General features: G+C 47.2%; 2 protein-coding genes across 2 annotated transcripts; one reads left to right on the top strand and one right to left on the bottom strand.

Moving 5' to 3' along the window:
* Positions 1-4,006: 4,006 nt before the first annotated feature.
* On the bottom strand, positions 4,007-13,564 carry LOC142084070 (cathepsin E-A-like). The gene is made up of 9 exons (XM_075154193.1): positions 13,509-13,564; positions 13,158-13,335; positions 9,906-10,023; positions 9,294-9,412; positions 8,665-8,864; positions 7,884-8,006; positions 7,053-7,197; positions 4,358-4,456; positions 4,007-4,272 (listed from the first exon to the last, which is right to left on the bottom strand). Exons 1-9 carry the CDS (start codon positions 13,562-13,564, stop codon positions 4,093-4,095), a joined length of 1,218 nt encoding a protein of 405 aa, XP_075010294.1. The 3' UTR covers positions 4,007-4,092.
* A 4,667-nt stretch (positions 13,565-18,231) lies between these two features.
* On the top strand, positions 18,232-19,127 carry LRRC10 (leucine rich repeat containing 10). The gene has a single exon (XM_075149795.1). The coding sequence runs from the start codon at positions 18,291-18,293 to the stop codon at positions 19,125-19,127; it is 837 nt and encodes a 278-aa protein (XP_075005896.1). The 5' UTR covers positions 18,232-18,290.
* The last annotated feature ends 2,445 nt before the right edge of the window (positions 19,128-21,572 follow it).

The following is a 21,572-nucleotide window of genomic DNA, read 5'->3' as shown; positions in this document are numbered from 1 at the left end:
TTTAAACTCATATTATGGGAATTTCAGGTATGCAGAAAAGCCAAGCACAGATTTCCCAGGCACCTGCGGAGGCACTTCTTCACACTGTGAGATGAGGTGATGCCGGTGTCTGACAGCAGCTGAGTAGTGAGGTTTGATCACAGTTTTGGAGTAAGGAGTTCTGGTGCAACCTCACTCTTGCCACTTCACAAGAAGTCCTCAGGCAAATCAAGTTGCTATGTTCAGGTTTGACCAACACAATGAGAACCCCAACAAAGTGAAATTATATTGAAATAAACAGCACCTTAGCCTAGCAGTCCTATTTTCTGGATGGCCCTTACTAGGCAATACCTTCTGGCAGCATCCTCTAGCTTTTCAGTCATCAGAGCCCCAGACTTGACTGTCGCTAGGGAAGAGGACTCTCTTGGCCTGTGACAATGCTGGAAACACACAGTTTTTCCTTTCCTACATCAAGAGAGAAAAAAAGATTTTCCTCCAGCATTCCCTCTTTCTTCCCTATTCCCCATTTCTTCTTTTAGCTGAAGCCACACTTTTCAATTCAATATTTTCTCAATTTAATTGCATCTGCGACTGTCAAGAAACTCCATTTACCGATGAGCTTAACTTTAACAAATGACAAATTTATAGTATAAATGAGAAGTTTTAAGGATACCTGGACAGCTCCAGACACACAGCTAGACCCAAAGATAAAGTAACTGCTGCTCTCCTTGGGAGCCTGAAGCACTCCTCCATAGTGCTTCATTAAGGACAGGAGAGCACTACAGGTTTCGGGGGAGTTTGGCCATACTCCTCCCAGCTGCACATGTATAGGAAGGGTTTTCAGCAGCTATGGAGAAAGTCTGGCCTATTATCTAGCTTTCTCCTCACAGTACATAAGCTTGAGGAAGCTTCCCTCTGTAAGGGAATTCAAGCCAGAAATTAGAGATGACTGTAAAGTGCCCACTACAAATCTGCACTGAGGGTCTGGTCCCACCACGCCTCCTTACTCTCCTCCTTCACACACCTTCCACCAGGGCTTAAGGTGCTGGAGCCAAGTACTCGTCCTCCCCAACCTCAGCATGTTTCATCCCAGCACTGCTAAGCCTGAAGAAGCCTTCCCAGCTTCTCATCGTCCTGCTCTACTCATCTTCCATCACCACCTTCTCAGCCTGGCTGCTACCTAGGATGCACACTGCTGCTTTCCACCAGGACATTATGCATCTCATGAGCAATGATTTTGTCACCTCTCCCACTCACTCTGCCAGCACTGCCTGGCCCAGCAACTGTGTTCATTCTTCGACGGAGGCTGAGGGTGGCCACACAGTAGCCATTAGGTAGATAAAAGCTTCAGTTAAGTCCCACAGAGGTGTCTATTAGACATGTAGACACATGTTAAATTAGGAATGACAGCTCTGAAGTCCCACAATGTAATCTGCAATACACAAATAGCATTTCACACATAGCGGGCCAGCTCCAGGTTAGCTATAATATTCCGTTCATTGCTTGTAAAGAAGCTAGTGCTGGGATGAGTTATCAGAAAAATTTCCTCTCCTCATTTAGTCTGTTATCTCACTTTTGCAAACATCTGCGGGCTCTGATTTGTATTAAATTATCTTTTGGGATTATGTGCTCTCTTAGGCACTTCTCTCGGTAAACTATTTGCCTTAGTAAGGTAAATGGACTATGTTAGCAAACCCAACAATTTACAATTCATGTTCACCGGTATAAACAATGTCAAATTATTGCATGAATAAAGGCATTTTGAGAAACACAGAAGTCTTGACTGTATTGAACTGTCAAGAAGCACTTCTGGCAAAGGTTCGAGCTACCACGCAAGTCAACTTGATGTCTACCAGGAAGAGCAAGGCAGACCTACAGAAGTTGGCAAAGCTGGAAAAGACTGAGGAGAGAACAGGATTAGGATGGACAAATAGGTCAGAGCGGCAGCTTGCTCCCATCAAATGGTGATAATCTTGATCAGGATGAGATATATCAGAACAAAGAGAGGGCCGGTCCCTGCACACACTGCCTGACTTTCCACCTAATTTCTAGCTCTGCGCTGGAATTCATAGAGCCAAGATGTCAGTGCAGGGACTGACCGGGTGGAGGGACACATCCTACCACCCTTAAAATCTTCCGTCATAAATAACAGATTTCTAACTCTGACTGCAAGCTCATGTTTGAGGAATACATATGTATTTTAGAAATAATGGAAATGTACCAGAGTGTGAAGTCTGCTGCATAGTAGAGAAAACAAAAATACCCCACTGCTGTTAAATGAGTGATAGGGCTTTATAGATGTTTGTTGTCTCGGTTTATGACGAAACAAATGACATTTTCTAGACAAATAAGTTAGCTTATGGTCACTTTGTTCTTTAAAAGTGATATGGACAAAGGGGAAACAAGGCAAGATTGGCCCGAAATACGTGGTAACTTCATACAGTTCAATCTTGTCTGCAAAAAGAGGCAACTGGCAGCAGAGTCCACGTTGTAGAGCTTGATAGCCTGGATGCCAAATGTGTAACACAGCGTGCCTGCAAATAGAGAGTCGTGAAAACACACACCAGAGAGAGGGAGTATTTCATACTGGCAGGCAAGATCAGTATTTCAGAGATACCTACAGGCAAACTGTCTCACTTTAGTAACACTTATTGAGTCTTACAACTGAAGCCTCAAAATCTAAGGGGCCACGATCGAAGGGCTGCCAAGGCCAGTAATGGATGTTGCGTTTGGTCTGTGTTAAGCACATCCAGACAGGCGGCAGCAGGTCCCCCGGGGCCGCCAGCCCCTGCCCCAGCCATGCCACAGCGGGGCCGGTCTCCAGCTCCCCATGGCCCTGCCCTGCCTGGGAGGTGCCCAGTGCCCCAGGGCTGGGGCTGCAGATATTTTTCGGCTTTAGGGAGGCACAAGCAGACCCAACACCCCAGCATGTCCCATCTCTCCCCTCCAGGCTGCAGAGCAACCTGGATTTTCAATCCCTATTGCACCCTCTCCTCCCCCTCCTCTCTGGCCTCGCCACACAGAAACTGCTGTAAGAAAACCTAAAATGAAACTGAAACAGAGCTAAGTCCAAAGCAGATTTTGCTTGGTTAAGTTTTATTCACATGTACGGGGGCAGTATCAGCTTTAGCAATCCAAACAAATCCTCCAATGGGTAATAATTTAGGTGAATCTTCTTTTGCTAAATCAGCGCAGCTACCTGTGGCTGTTTCACACCTCTGCCGGCGCTGAAGCTGCTGCCGCTGCTGACAAGGAGCGGCTGAGCAAGGGGCAGCAGATGTCTGGTGCTGGTGCATTGGTCTCGTAACTCATCTGAAGTGGAGGGACGCCACGATATCCCTTTGCAGCTCCCTTTGCAAGGGTTTTTGTAACGTGAATAGATGCTGCTCCCAGCTGCCCGCACTGCCAAGGGGCAGAGGTGTCACACGCTAAAAGCAGCATCTGACTTAAGACATGGACATTAAACACCAAGATCCAGAAAAGGAAAAAAGTGTCAAGTGAGAATGAACCCAAGGGAATAAGCAGGTTTGAGAGATGGCGTAAGGAGCAGGAAATTGCATGCAAGGAACAGTAGTGGAAATTAGTGGCCACACAGGCGTCGGTCAAATTCCCCTTTATACAAACCGGTTGGAGCAAGCCCATATAAAGAGAATTTACATGGCACTAAGGAAACGAGGTTGGACGAAACCCCAACGGTGGAAAACAGTGAGGAAAAGGAAAGCGGTAGGAAATGAGGTGGAAACTAGCACACGAGAAGAAAAATGTGTACCCAGGCCAGACTGGGCTTAGTTTCCCTCACTTGTAACTGCTATCTTGTCAGCCTGGCACTGTTCAGCATTTTTATCCTTCCTGCTCTTTTGCAAATCTGAGTGCTGAGCTGTTTTCTCTTCATCCTGAGAGCTGTGGTGTCCATCAGCTATTCAGGAAAAATTGTTTCTCAGTTGTAAACATGTAGAGATTGAACCAAACTATACAGTTTGGGACAAGGATCACCCCAAAGCCCAAACATGACTGCATTTATGTCCAGAGTTTCAGTTAAAGCCCTTCTTCACACGTGCGTTGAAGATCATTACATTAACATTTGGGTTAAGGCAGTATAAATGCTATTATGACTCAGTAGTAATCCTTCCTATGAACAGCTTTTGCAAATCCCACTCTGTCATTCCCACGGTCAAAAATGCAGTAAAACGCAGACATAAAGACATCTCCTAAAATCCAGAGCGGGCCGGTGCGAGTGGTGATGTCGAGAGACTGAAAGCCACTCATGCAGAAGGTTTGGTCTTCAGTAGACTCCTGGAAGGGAAAGCACGTGTCCTTGCAGCAGCCTGCTCCAGCCCCGGCTCACGGAGCGGGGAGCGGGGAGCCCACGGATACGCACCTTTACGACGTATTGCTCTGCTGTCAGCTTGTACTCGTGGTGTCCGATTGTGAAGCTTATGTGAGGCAAGCTGGACAGTCTTCTGCAGTCTACGAGAAACTGTATGCGATGCACTGATTGAGACGGGATCGGTTTGCATTTTTTCAAGTATTGCCCTTTGAATTCAAGACTTTTGCGGCAGGTAATAGTGAATTTACTACAGAGAAACAGCATCAGGCTGACTTATGGCCCAACACTGCCCTCCGGCTTTCCAGCTCCTGCACTGGGTCAAACCAGCCTAACAGCCCAGACCACCGCACCAAAGCCCCTAGGGACCCAGGGCTGATGAAAATCCTCGCAAACCCAAAAAGGGACAAGGTGAAGGAGCGCTCCGACATCCCCCCTGTACAACTCGGAAGGAAAACTGAGTGTGTGAGCCCCAGTGAACCCATGTTCGCAAGGTTTGCTGAGCAAAACTCCTCCGATGCTCTGGCTGGGCCTGGGTGGAGGGAGCTGCCTCCAGCCCACGCAGGGAATGCCCTACAGCTGCAGCTCACCCCGCTCCCTCCCGAAACTTCATAGTTTTAGGGGAAAAAAAGCCAGTGAGGAATACGGCACTTTATACTCTGCCCTGGAGTGGGATTTAAAGAGCAGAAGAAGGACTAAACTCTGGCATGGCCATTAATTTCCATAAATAATACATTCACTTACAGTAACACAAAAGATCATTTCCTGGCCTTTCTAGTTATTTCATGAAACAACTGGCATGTTAAATGGCACTGCAGAATGCTCCAAGCCCCAGAGGGATCTTTGCTGTAAACTGTAGTGTTTAAAGTCATTGTTTTAGAGGCTTCCTATAAGGAAGAATCTACTTTTTTTGTTGTTGTTAAATCTGCTTTATGAAAACATAGTCCTAAATCTTGTGTATACTTATCAGGTGTCATACCATTAGAGCAAAATAAACCACGGGATAAAGAGGACAAGGGTAAAAAAGCCAGTATAATGGTTTGTAGGATATGAGAAGCAAGACATAATTCATTTACATAGCTAGTATGTCCAGAATAAATTAATCCTTGCTGGAAAGAGATAAAAGTTCTGGTAAAATCATTGATGGATGCACCCACTTATACTGGGATAAATTTGAGCCAATATACTTAGCCTGTCTCTGGTTGCTACAAAAACAGTCATAGAAAGTCTTATTTTCACAATGCTTTTTTGCAGAATCTGAGATGCTGGCTGAGTGCTCTTACATCAGCATTGGAGTATATAAACTTATACTGCAATGACCTGTTTCTTGTTTATATTACACTAATATAAGTGCATTGGAAATACTTATTTTATATATATCCATTCATATGTACCATTATAAAACTAACTTGTTATTAAAGCATACTGTTTGACATGTATATGAAAAATTGAATAAAAATGAAATTTAAGGTTTAATTGAGAAAGAATCAGAAGTTTCATGAGTTACACAGATGCAACTCCAAGTCCTCCTCTTACAAAAGGAGGCAGATTAAAAGTCCACTTTTGTCTTTGATCTTTGCCCAGTGCACTGGGCAACCGTAACACTCTTAATTTTCTCCAACGTGCAGTTTTGTGTCAGGATCAAAACAAGTGCGAGGTTAACAGCAACCATACGTGGCAGCTTCACTTGGGGCACTGGAGCTGTGGCGATGTGGTAATTACCCATGGGAGTCAGCCAAGGGCCAGCAATAAGGCACAGTAAAAATAAGCTGCTCTCTCCCTGGAGGCGGGTGGGTTTAGCCGTCTCAGGCTTGTCATCTCGACGTTACAAGGGTTCGGTCACGCCTTCAGAAAATTGCCAACGGGGAGATGCGAAGGGCGGCAGAGAGACATCCCGGCCCGGCCCGCGGGCAAGGCGGTGGGAAAGCCTAACCCACCTGGAGCAGCCTCAGCTCATGCAAGCCCCCCCGAGAGGCACGGGGGGCTGGCGACTGCAGGTGTGGGGCCACCAAGCAATACATCGAGGCTGTTTTGGCCCGCTGGAGGAGGAGGAGGTGCTCCTCAGAGGGGAGGCCGGTGGGGAATATCAGCAAGGGGGACGCAGGAGAGAGCAGAAGGGAAGAGAGGAAAACCAGCGAGGAGACAGAGGAACAACATTTAGGAGGGAGAAGAAGAGGCAGCGAGGTCTGTCCTGCACCCCGTGGCTCATCTGCCAGTAGCCAGCCTTGCATCCCTCCCGGGAGCCCCAGCACGACACCGCCTGCTCTGCTGCAAGTGGCAGTGAGAGGTCCTGTCAGTGGAACCGTTGTGGGGCTGCAATTACAACACCTTTCCCTTTCCGTTTGGTGCTGCCGGGGCTGGCCGTCAGCACCCAACCCCTCCTGGCTTGAGCGAGCCAACGGCTATAGCCAGGGACTTTGAAAGGAAGTGCTGCTCTGATTTTCCAAAAGAAAATTATCTCTGATGTAGAGTATGGATCAATTCCTCAAACTGATGCCCCCATTATTTCCTTACACACCGGTACTGATGAGTACAGGGGTGGAGGTGGACATTTGGGGGGAGGGCTGGGGCAGCAAGGCAGATGGATCAAAACCAGCATGGCTCTGAGTTCAGCGCTGTCCTGGAAACAAGGCTTTCGCTGAGACATTTCTGAGCAATTATTTCGGTTCTTTTCCCACCCTATAAGCTCTTTGCACCAAATACCAGTTTCTTTTCCTCTCTGGCTGATTTCTCACTGTATAGTTTTTACCTCTCCAGTATGCGACGGGCTTGCTCCGATATACTCCTGTAATCGCCTGATTTGTGAAGAGGGGCCGGTGATAAGAGAAGTGCCTGAGTCAACGATGGCTTCGCAGCCATGGGAGCAAAAAGCCACCCGGCCCTGGATCTTTATGCTGCGAGTGAAAAACAAAGCATCTTTAAGCAAATGGTGTATACACCGTGACTGAAGAAGCATATTATTGCTAGTTAAAGTACCAGAGTACCGTCTGAAGTTAAAACTAGCTGCCAAGCTTTCCCAGTCTTAAAAGAAAAGAACGTCTTTAGGAGACAAGAAAGTAATAAAAGGAAACAGCATGAGGAAGACTTCTTGTTTGTGGACCCACTTTTCTCTCTCAGGACTCCTACAGCCCTAGTCATTTGTTGCCTGCTGATGAATTTGTCCTCACCCACAGGTGTGTGTCCCCATTGATTTGTGCAGCAGGAGGACCAAAGGGACACTGACTACTTTGACCAAGGTTAACAGGAAAGATGAGAGCGGGACCTGGAGCTGGATTCAGTTCCTGGGTGCCTTAACCTCTTAACTGAATAGTCCACCAAGAGTCAACTTGACCATTGGTGTATCATATTAAAACATATTAACGGGCTCTCCCAGAAACCAGCTACCCATGTCACAGCAGATTTAGAGAGCTAATAAACCCCGGTCTCATCCTGGCAAACCCCCTCTGTGAAAGGCACAAGGGTAGAGCACTGCAGCCGAGTCCTCCTGCATCTGTATGGCTAGCTGTTTCTGTCTCTGCGGGTTTTACCTGGGGAGGTGAATTCCACCAGGTATTTCATACATACATACATACATACATACTTGTTCAGATGTATTTGCCAGTAGCTTTTCTCGGTGACCGGGACCCAGTGGATTGAACCTTTGTAGCGGGAATGGTCTATCCCCCCCAGAATCAACTCACCACCATTCTCGGTGTCGTCTCCTCTGAAAGCAGAAGACAGGTTAACACAGTCATGGGAGTGCGCCAGCACGTGCCAATGAGATTACACTTAGAAAGCAAAAGGCAAACCACAGTCCTTTCTAAATTCAGATATGGATGGCTGAAAGGGATTATTTCTAAATTATAACTGTGTATGTCCCAACTCAGAGCCTCCAAACAACCTCTGAGAAGATTTACTGTAGGCTGCCCAGGACTAAGATAGGCATCAGGAGCAGGTTGAGCCAGTTGCTGTTCTCACCTCAGAAGAAACACTAGATAAATTGGTGGAGTTACAGCTAGGTCCAGATGAGGTAACAACATTTCTTTTCTGAAATGTGGCTACTTGGGCGTAGCACAGCATTTCTGTTCATCTCCACTGGCCAGAAGGAAACCTCTGACAACTCAGACATGGTGAGTCTGAGCTGGGAGCTTTTCTTTTGTTTATGACCAGCTCCAGCAAGAATAAATCCCCATCCAAAGATTCATGGTCCTCCTCAGCACGTTTTTCCTTTTCACTCCATATTTTTCAGTGTCAAATTGAAAAAAAAAAGAAGAAATGGGAAAGATTACTTTCTAGAATTGAAGATTTATACAGATGCACGGTTGTCTCAACGATTAAAATAGATTTGCTTCTTTTTTGGCAGTATCACTTTAAAGACTGACCTTTTTAGATAGAAAGAGAAGACCGGCTCCTCTACCAGCTGCTGGTTCATGATGCTGTCAAACACGGGCAGAGCATTGCCCACTGCTAAGGAGGGGTAGCCCAAGCCCAGCACGCCATCAAAGTGAGCAAGGGCAAAGGTTGTTCCTGGCTCAAACACCGACTCGCCAAAGTCCTGTCCCCTGATGGAGATGTTACTTATCTGTTTGGTACAAGTGAAAGTAAAGACACCATCAGTTACAAGAAATTAGCTACGTTTCAGATCCATATCAATGGATTCATTCAGTTTATAAAGCCTGGATATCCTTGTGTGACTTGCATCAACATAGCAGGTGCCCATTTGGTGGGTAGGCTGCACCGATTTCTTTTAATACTTTAATTCTGTGGATATTTCTTCATAAACCCAGGACAGGATCCAAGGAGAGAAGCAGAAATGCAAAATAAAATCTTAGGGATTCGTCTGGGTAGCCCAAAGCTGGAGCAGCACCCACACCTCTCAGCACCCGGCTTGGTGGGACCTCGCCCTGCCCTTGCCTGAACCAGGCAAGGTCTTCCAGGGCAAGGCCAATATCTGAACCGCCCTGAAAACAGTTGACCTGGAGGCTGACACCCATTTTAGGTGGAGGCTCACCTGCAGCGTGTCTTTGCCAGCAATGCCCAGAAGCTGTCCCGTGCCGTACTGCAAAGAGAAAGCTTCCCCTCCGTGCTCATACGAATCCGACAGAAAGGACTTAAATTTCTGGTGCACCCCTACACAAAACAAATGACACCTGTGCACCAAGGGGAGGTCCCAGCACCGTGCCTGCTCCCCGATGCGGAGCTGGCCGAGATGCAGGCAAGGCAGATTTTTCCTTGTCTTATGAGGAAGGCGTCGATGGAGGTGCCCGTTCCCCCACAGGCACCCCTGTTTTTCTGTACCTTGGAGGTTATTTTGGCAAATCAAAACAAAAATGGGCATTTCCACCACTATTTGCAGCTTCCCCAGGTTTATTTTCATGCCTATTACATCAGGCACCTCGTGGTGCGGAGGGATGTCTGGCAGCTGCAGCCGGCGCCTGGCCTGGCTGCGGGGCAGCGCAGAAGGGCAGGGATGGAGGAGCAAGCCAGGGAGGGGAGAACGGCCCTTGGGGGTGCTCCAAATCCTCCCCTCCCAAATCCCTGCTGCAGGCAAGCTCCTTGGGAAAGGGGAAATGGCCAAGGTACCCGAGACATGAGGAGCGTAAGGGAGGGTAACGTTTCTTACTGCACGCTTCACTGATGCAATAAGCAGAAGGGACCCAAAAATTGGAGGAGCCGGTGTCAAACACAACGGTGAACCTCTGTGGTGGCGTGCCGACGCTCACAACTCCGTAGTACTGTGCCTGGGGGAGGAACAACCCGTCAGCCCCGGCCTGCCTCATGGTGAGCTATTCCTGAAGAAAAAGCAGACTTGGGAGCATCACGCAATGCTTTCTCAGGGGGTTCAGTGCAGTTTCATCTAAACGTGAATGCACGCCATAGGGAAGTGTGTCTGGCTGAACGAGTGGCTGAGGGCAGCAGATTTCACTCCAGCTGCATGCATAACAGTGCAGCATTTTTAAAACCTTTTAAGCAAATGCTCAGTCGGGTTCCCCACGAAGTCAACGAGACCTCTTGCACCGACTTCAGTAGTGGCAAGGTCAGCTCCAAGATGAAGCTCTCGCACAACCACGCAGGCTTTCAAGCAGCTCCCTGCTGATGTCAGTAAGAAATCATAGAATCATAGAATCATAGAATTGTTTAGATTGGAAAAGACCCTTAAGATCATCAAGTCCAACCGTAAACCTAAAATTGCCAAGTTAGGTTGGCACCACTAAACCATGTCTCTAAGCGCCACATCTACACGTCTTTTAAATACTTCCAGGGATGGTGACTCAACCACTTCCCTGGGCAGCCTGTTCCAATGCTTGACAACCCTTTCAGTGAAGACATTTTTCCTAATGTCCAATCTAAACCTCCCTTGGCGCAACTTGAGGCCATTTCCTCTCGTCCTATCGCTGGTTACTTGGCAGAAGAGACCAACACCCACCTCACCACAACCTCCTGTCAGGTAGTTTTGGAGTGCGATGTGGTCTCCCCTCAGCCTCCTCTTCTCCAGACTAAACAGTCCCAGTTCCCTCAGCCGCTCCTCATAAGACTTGTGCTCCAGGCCTTCACCAGCTTCGTTGCCCTTCTCTGGACACGCTCCAGCACCTCCATGTCCTTCTTGTAGTGAGGGGCCCAAAACTGAACACAGTATTCGAGGTGCGGCCTCACCAGTGCCGAGTACAGGGGCACGATCACCTCCCTGCTCCTGCTGGCCACACTATTTCTGATACAGGCCAGGATGCCATTGGCCTTCTTGGCCACCTGGGCACACTGCCGGCTCATGTTCAGCCGGCTGTCAGTCAGCACCGCCAGGTCCTTTTCCTCCAGGCAGCTTTCCAGCCACTCTTCCCCAAGCCTGTAGCGTTGCCTGGGGTTGTTGTGACCCAAGTGCAGGACCCGGCACTTGGCCTTGTTGAACCTCATACAGTTGGCCTCGGCCCATCGACCCAGCCTGTCCAGGTCCCTCTGCAGAGCCTTCCTACCCTCGAGCAGATCAACACTCCCACCCAACCTGGTGTCGTCTGCAAACTGACTGAGGGAGCACTCGATCCCCTCGTCCAGATCATTGATGAAGATATTGAACAGGACCGGCCCCAGTACTGAGCCCTGGGGAACACCGCTCGTGACCGGCCGCCAACTGGGTTTAACTCCGTTCACCACAACAGGTGATTTCACATCAGTGACGCAAAGACAGCATGACCCACCTCTGCCAGCGTCAGAGGGCTCCCACCGGTGGCACAAATGGTGTCTCAGGTGGCTGGGCTTTTTCCTTTGTAATTAGCAGCTATTAGCAAGTTAAAAAACGAATTCTGTTGCAGAGACTGTATCTGATACTGAACAAAGTTCATCCAGTGGATAAAGAAACCACTGACCATCCTTGGATGCCAACTGAAGCTAGAGATAATCTGTGAACACGTGAATGCTGGAGTGAAGAGCTTATCCACATCCCGAATGCAAGTGTCTAAGTGCCCCTATCTGGCCCTGGAAGAGCACTTCAGCATTAAGAGACTTATTTTTAGGAAGAGGCATTTCTGGAATTCAAACGCAGATAGAAAAGCAATACCCATTGCCAAGCCTTTTGTAGCAATACAAATATTTGAACATGTATCTTCAAGTGCATACTTGTTAATTAATACACTGAATATAGCTTCTGACCCCAGAGTTTACAGTCTGAATGAGATAATCATGAAAAGGCAAGCAAGCGCACCATTTAAGAGAATATCCAGTTATACAGCGGGATTTTATTCCTTCCTATATTAAACAAACCTTTATTGATTGATCTGTAAAGTGAGGCAGCTCTAACTCATGTTGGTCCACAAAAAAAAGAAAAAAACAGAACAAAACCCCCCCACAAACACACCACACTGAAACCTCCACAAAACTGTTCCTGGTGCTAGCTGGATATGCTGGGGAAGTGGATTTTGCTTTGTTATTTTGATATTTATCCCTCTTTGATAAGCTTTAGAGCAGGCTGAAATTTTTCAGTCTCCTTTGTTCTTCTTCACATGCATCTCTAGCTCCTCTTGACATACTCCTTTATGGCCCTCAAATGTCAGGAAGTTCTTGCTGAATTAATTTGGCTTTCCCTTCCCTTCCATGTTCAGATGCAGCCCCCACAACATTTCTGCAACTTAGCTTTCCTTTAGATAAGCGTAATAGAAGAACTGAATAAAATAGAAAACAGAGACCAACCAAATGGACAAAATGCTAAATCCGGAAAAGACAGTTTACAAAACGGTTGAGCTGTTGACCTGCCTGTCTGAGATCCAATGAAACTCATATTTTTTCATTCTCAGTTTAGAGGGTAAATTCAGCCAGGTTAGTGTGAGACCCAGGTCAGTCTCAAATATTTAATAGACATTAAGCTCAGGAGATAAAAGAAGAAAAATAAAAACTCTACTTGGGTCTAAATCACTGATTTATGACTCTATGTGATCAAATAAATGAGATTTGGGGGGGGGGGGTTTATAACATGCAAATATCAGGGTTTCTGATAAATAGAATACAGCTAAATGAAGTAATCAGATTCTGCTACAAAAAACCCAATCCTGAACCAAGATTGATACAGGCAAACCTTCCATATTTGCTTGGAGACCCAACCAAGTCCAATATGCATCCACGCAAAAATAGAACGTGTCACAGGACTACCACTGCGAGGTTACATCAGCTTTCCACCCAGGTCCCACCCATGCTAACCTAGATCCATACGTGCTTTGTTTTGCAGACTGGTAAACTAATTTTTTATGATCTAGTATTTATAGCGTAGAGAACAAGCCATCTCAAGCACTATAATTGCATTGAGAGACTGGGTTTCAAATGTGCTGGGAAAAAAATCTGCCTTCAAAAGAACAGCGAGTCCTTATGATTGCGTTACCAAAACTGTACTTACATTCATGTAATCGTACAGCCTTTCTGAAGTGGTTCCTACCGATAAAGCAATATCTGCGGGGAAGCAATGCAGGTACCTCCGGGCAAAAACGTCGGGGTGGTGATTGCTCCAGAATTCCTCTAATTCTCCTTTTTCCTTCAGCTGTTTCTTGATAGATTTGAATCGAATGAGAGGGATTCTACGCAAATAAAATAAACACGCAAAAGTTAACTCGATCTCCTTTCTAGAGTTCTGACATACTCTTTTTTTTTAAATTTGTTTCTTTTTTGAGACCTCAGGTAGCAACAGGCACGGGTCACCCCAGGAAGCCAGCTGAGACACGCGTCAGTGATGCTAGACACTTTTTCTTACCGTTCCATGGCCACGGTGAACGGGATGTAAACCACAGCCAACAGTATCACCCTCATGGTCCAAGCGGTTCGGAGTCTAATGACACTCATTTACTCAGAAGTCCCTTTTTTATATCCCGTTGTCAGCAGAGGGCCGTTCGCCAGGTCAATCAATCACAGGAGGTCAGTGCTTTGGCAGAAAACCAATTAATTTGCTCTCAGAGTAACCGCTGGATTGTGCAAATATCAGTGTCCACTGAAGCTACTAAGGCACACGATAACCAGGGCACACCTAGACCAAACAGACATGTTACTAACGATCCTTAATGTCTTTTACATAAATATAATAAATGGGGTGAGCTCAGCTCCCGTTAGCCTGGGAAGGAGGAGGCAGTCCAGGGACTTGCCTGGCCCCTCCAAGTAAGCTGCTTTTCAAGCTCGCTTTAGTGACGAGTGGCCCAGAAGTGTCCAAGGCAGAGAAAGAGGACATAATACACAACCATTTCCCTTTTACGTGGAGACATTTCAGCAGGGCTGAGCAGAGGGATATTTGGTAGGGTTGTGACAGGTCATCCCCTAACAACGGAAGCTTAATTCCCTATTTATGGGAGAGCTCCGGTCTAAACATAAATGTGATCGCCACCCCAAAAAATGGGTCTCAGAAGTAGAAAACATGACAGGCTACAACATACAGTAATAAACAGCCAGTGGTTTTGTACACATTTCAGCATTGGAAGCGCTTGCTTGGATTTATTTTCCTGCGAGTTTCCTGAGGTTAGCGGTTCCCAGCCCTGCCTGACACTTAGGTTCAAGTCAAGCTGGCAGAAAAATAATGGTGTAAAAAAGAGACTCTGATCTGACAGAGAGCAACCCCAAAACCATTCGCTGTCTGGGAGGAAGCTCAGCACCGAGGCTGCGATTTACTTACAAGACATTTTGAATCTTTCTTCTGCACGAGAAAGTGCGGTGAGCAATTACATACTGCAGCCTAGCATACATTAAAGCTAAATTTGAAAAATCACCCATTTTTGTTCAAAAGACTATGCTAGGATGCTGGGAAAAGAACAATAATGATTATTCCCCTGCAATACATCGCTTGTTTAAAATAGACTGCTCACCACGTGAAGGTGAACTGGAACTAAGTAACCCCTCCGAACGAGAGCAGATGTGTGACAGTGTGTAGCAAAGAATGAATGTCAAGAACACGGAGGAGGCAGGGGTCCATCGTCTGCTCTAGGGGCAATGCTCCAGTCAAGAAACAACAGCAGAAAAAACCAAACACACAGCATTTGTGAGTGAAGAAGGGGTCTAAATGCCTGTCACAGGCTTTAAATAAACGTAAAGCAAATCATTAGGAGCACATACTAAAGACGTTCTTAAAAACTGTGCCTTAAGCCTCCTCCTTGCTATGTCAGGCTGATTGAGGAGGGGCATGAGAGGTTTAAAATCAACAATTTTAGAGCCCTCTTCATTAGTCCCCTGGATTTTGGAATACATAGTTTGCTTTTTCAAACTTACCTCCAAAATTGTGAGGGCTACACAGCCTGCTCTCAGCAAAGGCTGAGCCTTCAGTCACCACACAGCCTTCTGCAGAGCTTTGGGTCTGAAAAAGCACCAGTATCTCTATTCTAATGTTTTATTTAAAAAAAAAATCTCAAAAAATGCAGGAATAATAACCCATAGCTTTTATATTGATTTCCATTTTATTGTGATTTTTTTTTTAAATTGCCTAGCTGTGAGCAGTGTTCCCTGTTTCTTCTGGACCCAGAGGTTTTACACATATTCTCAGCAAGCAACCACGCTTTCCATCCCTCAGCCGTCCCAGCCACCAAGCTGCAGGAGCTGGGTGCTGGAAATGCAAACGGTGAGCAATAGCTGTGGTCATCTGTGAACTTTCAGAAAGCGAAGGCATTTCTCAGGGAGCCTGCACGCACCACTTGACGCACAGCAGAGCAGATGCCATGCCCTCTGGTAGGGCAGTGTCGCTTTGACAAGAGCAAGACGATGTCTGTGCTGAGCGCCTTTATCGCTTGAGCTTTTCCTCAAATGCCACAAATGCTTCTGGGAAGTCATGAATGCTCATGTTGGAGGGCAGCAGGATATCTTTGAAGACGTGAAGTGGCTTTCAAAACACTACCCGATGTCTACTGAGGAGACTGCCTTTGCCTTAGAGCCTCCACTGAGTCATTGGTTCTCAGAAGGATCAAGATTGTTCATTTTATTGCAAATGTAGCCCTTTATTATCCCACCACACGAAGGTTATTTTTTCCCCAAATACTCTGATCTCACAGCGTGTTCCAAGCAGAGATTCATTTAGCCAAGAGAAGTAAAAAATGCAGCAACAAAAGGTCATTGTGACTTTTTTTGATAAGCTGGAATAATGATTAAACTACAGTGCAGAGGATCCCTAAGAAATAGTTGTCTGCAGCTTAAAAGTTTCATTAGGAAGAAATAACTCAAGTAGAAAAAATATATGTGTATATGTGTTTATAGACATAAGGTATATTGCAAAGTTATTTCTCTCCATATAGATTATAAAGAAAAATGTGCCTAAACTGTATTATTAATATATTCTTACTCAGGCTTTTATGTTGTTCTGATGAGCAGGATATCTGAAGGGATTTGTCTAAGGGACATGTCTTTGTCCTGGATGTAAATTCATTATTATTTACACCAAATGCATTTGCTTTTCCACACCCGAAGCATACGGTGTTGCAACACGGCGGGGAGCCTTGCCTTTAGAAGGTGCCGCAGATGCTTAGAAATGGAAACAAATACAAAAACCTGCTGAGGGCCAGGGGAATATTTTCTTAAAAGTCAGATCTCATTCCAGCGCAACTGCTTGGAGAAGGATGCCCTGCAAAATCCAGGAATGACACGTTCCCCACGGCAGTCCTCTGACAGGGCGCGCAGTGTACCAGCAGTAAAGAAGTGGCTACTCCGAGATGCTCATTCAGCGCGAACCGGCTCTCGCTGCTGGCGTGCTGCGCCCAGTACGTCCCGCCTTCTGTCGTGAGAGAGAGTATTTTCAGCGCCTCTCTTCCACAGCACCGCCACAGATGACTGCGACGTATCTGTGTTCTCCAGGCTTGATGTTCTGCCCAGCTTCTCCGTCCAAAACCTATTTTATGGCACTCAGGTCGCAGCACTTGCTGTTCTCCATCCCGCTGCAATACTGGTCCCCAGATGCCCTCTCTGCTGTTCTCCTCCCCCAGGAAACCTTCCATACATCCTTCATACCATCATTGCTGCATGCTACAGCCACTCATCTCGCAGGGAAAAGACTAGTAAACGTCCTGTAGCCTATACACAATTGGTAGCTAAGAGCTGCTTTACATTTGAAAGCAAGTGATGGTAATACAAGTCTGTATTACCAGATTTGACCAGAGATCCAGAGCCACCTTAACTGTTTGATATTGCCTTTTTCTCAATCTTCTGTTTGTTCTGCCTTTTGTTTTTCCAAGAATACGTAGCTCTCAGCAATCACGGATTTTGGTTGTGTAGCACCTAATGCCCAGAAACCAACTGCAGATTGTTTGAAGAAAGTATCTTCCCTAAATTATGGTAAGTGTGGAAAATGACAGCAATAAGCTGTAGATCTCAAAGTAGAGAGCTGCTGCTGGAAAGGCTATTTCACCTTAAAACACTCTGCCAGCTTTCAAACCCAAAGATCGTGGCCAACACGCAGGTGGGACAATCCCTAAGAAAGCTTAAAACAGCAGCAGCTCAAGAAGCCAAAGCATGCAGAGATGCCTACACATGGGAAGGCTCCTCCTAGAAATCAGAGGTGCTCCTGACCTGAATAGCAATGGGTCGTGCTGAGAGAAGGAGGGGAACAGTTTACACTGTCACATCTAAACTTTTAACATCATATTTATCTCACTCATACAAGTGAGAATCTTGATGGAATTAAATCCATGGCAGTTTCTTGCCAGGTCTTGGTACGGACACGGGAACTGCAGTAGCACGGTCGGAAGGCGGCTGGAGAACAGCCTTGGCAGCTTGTCATAGCGAGCGTATTAAACGGGAATTCAGACAAGAAGCAAAACATAATGTAATGAAAAAGGCCCTACACAGTCAAGAGTGCCAGAGGCTATAGTAAACACCGTTAAATTAGGAACATAAATAGCAGAACAGCTAAAGATAGCAGTTTGCCAAGTATTTGTGTTAAAGGTTTAAGGTAAGTACCGGGTGGCAAGTTACACTCTGAAATTATGTGTTTGACACCTTGCAAAGTAAATCCCTAAAAGTGTCTCTTGTCTGGAAAGTCAGTCAAGTCTTGACAGGTATTTTAAACAACAATTTGATTACATCCGACTTTTCTGCTGAAAGTTTCATGAAAGCTAAACATCTGAGTTTAAAAATTTGGTCTTCTGTGGTGTTTACTTTCCTGAGCCAATGCCCGCAGCCAGCACCAGCTGCACAGACAGCACAGCCGGAGCGAGAGGTGAGGGGCTGGGGCATCGGGGTAACGGTTTGGGGCAAAATCGGAGAACATCTATAGTGTGCAGGAATAGACAAGAAGGAATGTTTTGGGGGGGAGAAAGTGGGAGTGTGGGCGAGAGAGGGAGACCTGCTCTCTAAGTCGTCCTGTCCGTAATCCCCGTCACCAAACACTCATTCTGTTATCAGAAACATTTCAGAGCCCTTGAGATTAATGGCTGGTGCCACATAAACAGAGCCTTATATTGGGAAGACGGAGTTACCGGCAGGCCAGCAGGACAGCAGTGCACAGCAGGAGAAGACCAAGGTGGGCCCCTGTCCCTTGCAGTCCCGGCAGTCTCCAAAGAAAGAAAGTCCTGGGATGGGCAACAGTCTGAAAGCCATAGTTGCTTTTGTGCCCTCCCACGAGTGCCAGAAGCACCTCCTGGAAGACCTAGAAGAGATGCCGGTGGATAAAATGGTGGATCTGAGTGGCAGGCAGCTGCGGCGGCTGCCTCTGCACATTTGCTCTTTCAGGGAACTGGTCAAGCTGTACCTGAGCGACAACAACCTGAACCATCTGCCCCCCGAGCTGGAGCAGCTGCAAAACCTGCAGATCCTGGCACTGGACTTCAACAACTTCAAAGCGCTGCCCCTGGTCGTGTGCACGCTGAAGCAGCTGTGCATCCTCTACCTGGGCAACAACAAGCTCTGCAGCCTGCCCCTTGAGCTCCGGCTCCTGCAGAACCTCAAGACCCTCTGGATCGAGTCCAACTGCCTGCAGTGCCTGCCCGAGGTGGTGTGCGAGCTCAGCCTGCTCAAGACCCTGCACGCCGGCTCCAACGCGCTGCGCACGCTCCCCGCCCAGCTGCGGTGCCTGCAGGAGCTGCGCACCATCTGGCTCTCAGGCAACCTGCTGTCCGAGTTCCCCCCCGTGCTCCTGGATATGCCTTTTCTGGAGGTGATCGACGTGGATCGCAATTCCATCCGGTTCTTCCCCAGCCTGGCTCACCTCCCCGGCCTGAAGCTGGTGATCTACGACCACAACCCCTGCAGGAACGCACCCAAGGTGGCCAAAGGGGTGCGCAGGGTGGGGAGATGGTCAGAGGAGACCCCCGAACCCCGCAAGCGGTCCGGGGCGGTGATAGAAATCACGCTCGATGAGAAACCATCTCCACCTCCTGCCACCAAGCCCGAGCCAGAAGCCGAGTCCTGCTGATGCTCAGCCGCCCATGCCGGCAAAGGCACAGTGCATCCACACCACCACCCAACCTCTACCTCTCCCTCGCTTGCTGGTGTCCAGGGAGCACCATCCCCCTGGCTCGTCTTCAGGAGTAGGTGCACCAGTTTAGACCTAGGTGACAGCAAAACTCTCTTGTGCAGACACCCGCTTTTGCGCAGCACCCAGCACCCTCCCTAGAGCAAAGACTTCCTCCCTTCCCCCTCCTCCCATGCAGGGACCACTCAGAGTTCGCAGTAGAGATGAAGACACGGTTTAGATGTTTTCCGTGGGTGGATTGTACAGAGCACGTACGGACTCGCTGCTCTTCACCCGTGGGAAGCCCACGGGCTCACTCTTCGCCCTTCCACCTTGCTGAGGTGTCCGAGCTCAGCTGGAAGCCACTCTTCAAGGTGATCGCTGCTGGGAGTCACAGCTCTAAAGTAACCCACAGCATTTGGCTCAAATGACTTACCTGAAACGCAGCGACAGCAACAGCTTGAAGGTTTCCCTGCCTGCTGTGTGGGAAGCGGTAGCGGAGCCCTGGCTGCGCTATCAAGGAAACAGCGTATACGTACAAGCGCGTACTCTTACCTCTGCCGCCTTCTTCCTGGAAAATGTGCGACCACTCTTGTTCTGTTATTGCCAAGCAGCATTTTAAATGGTGGTGAGGAAAGCTAGAGGCTTTGCTGCTACTTTTTATGCTACTCACAACGCTGCCTGTAAGGGCAACTGTACATGCTGAGTTTTCGTGCAGTAGCAAAGAAGAAAATCAAAGCCTGACTAAAACGGAAAAACCACGAGAGCTGCGAAGGTAAACTTGCATGAATAAAACCCAGGGCTGGGAGCCTGCCACCGCAGGCTTGCACAGAAGCTGAGGCAAACTTTACTCAGTTGACTTCAGCTGGGTATTTCTCCAGCTTGCAACTCGGACGGGTTCGGATTCCTTTGGAAACACACTGAACTCTTTTTAAGTATGTTTTGCTTTAATAGTGTAACACAGGAAAGAAATCTGGCTCAAAATGACATTTTTTGCTTTTGACTCCATAGCACGGATCACTGAGTTTGGTAAAAGACAGTTTTTCTTAAAAGGGTGGGGAGCCCTTGGTGGCGCAGAACAGCCGCTTCCCTCTCTGCCTCACTCGTCAGTGGAACTGTCTCACCGGCGCAGCCTGCAGAAGCGGCAGCTGACTTCCCAGAAAAGGTTTGATTCAATGCCAGTTCGTGACTGCTTAATGTCATTTACATGCTTGAAAAATGATCTGGAAACACATAGACTCTGCTAGCACTTGCTGTCTTGTTAAATGAAGTCTGAATTTGGATCTGGCTGGCACCCATGTAGCGTGCTTACTATTCATTAAATGAAATAAAGTGTACTAGCATCTTGCCGAGTTAAACCATCCTTCTTTGGAATTAACTGAATTCTCTTTCCAAATTCTTTATCTAACTTTGTTCCAACAAAGTATTTTTTCCTACTAAACAAAATTATTCAACAGGACAAAAGTTTGGGGCTTTTCTAACATCCAAGTTCAATGTTTTATTTCCTACGGAACTGATTGATACTTTTTTATGTGGGGGGTGGGGAAGAAGGTGCTTTCACCTGCTTGTCAATGCTTTGTATTTAACGCAGCACACTCTACCCAGTATTGTCACTTTTGGAGATCTGAGGAGAGCCTGTTTTGAGAGTTTGGAGGAGCGTTCTGTAAGCAGACTCTCTTCATTTCAGGAAACCTAAGGGAGAAAAATGTTTGCAGAGATACTTTCTTGATTTCCAGTTAATCTTCCTGCTCTGGCGGACTTCCCCTGGTGTTCGCCAAGGCGCTGCACTACACTTGCAAGGGCCAGAAGGGCCACAAGGCCCGGCTGGCACCTCTCAGCGGGCTCCCACACGGACGGGGCACCTCCGCTCGTCTCTGCTTACAGTCATCAAGAATCTGCGTGAAGACTGCAGCAAGCATCACGGGCTTCCCTACAACCTGAGCATAAACTAGTCCAGTTGAGAAACACGTTGTCTTTGCAGCAACTACTGGAATAGGAAAGAGCATATAAAGATAGGCCACAATAGACATGAAAGGGGGAAAAGAAAATGGGCACGCAATGCAGCCTGGCACATTTTCCACTAACTGCCCTCTATTACAGTAGCAGGTGTTTGTAAAGTCAGCCCCGGTCCAGTACTTTATAGTCAAACACACAGACCCTTTGGTCCGGCACCTGTCCCAGACTGCATCTTCCTCTCAACGCCCCTCAGCAGAACTCCTACCTACCTAAAATTTGTGGTGTAAAAAGCTGTAAAATCCCTTAAGTGGTAGTTCTGGGCATTGACCAAGGTTCCTCTTCAGCTTTTTCTCTCTTCCTTTCATCATCAAAAAATGCGTAATACTCCAGCATCACTAGAAAAAGGTAACATTTAACTTCAGAGCCTATTCTAGGATCCCAACTCAAAAC

This window comes from Calonectris borealis, chromosome 1 (assembly GCF_964195595.1).
Source record: "Calonectris borealis chromosome 1, bCalBor7.hap1.2, whole genome shotgun sequence".
Taxonomy (NCBI): Eukaryota; Metazoa; Chordata; class Aves; order Procellariiformes; family Procellariidae; genus Calonectris; species Calonectris borealis.
Note: the sequence above shows the minus strand (reverse complement) of the source record. Positions and strands in the feature narration are given on the sequence as shown.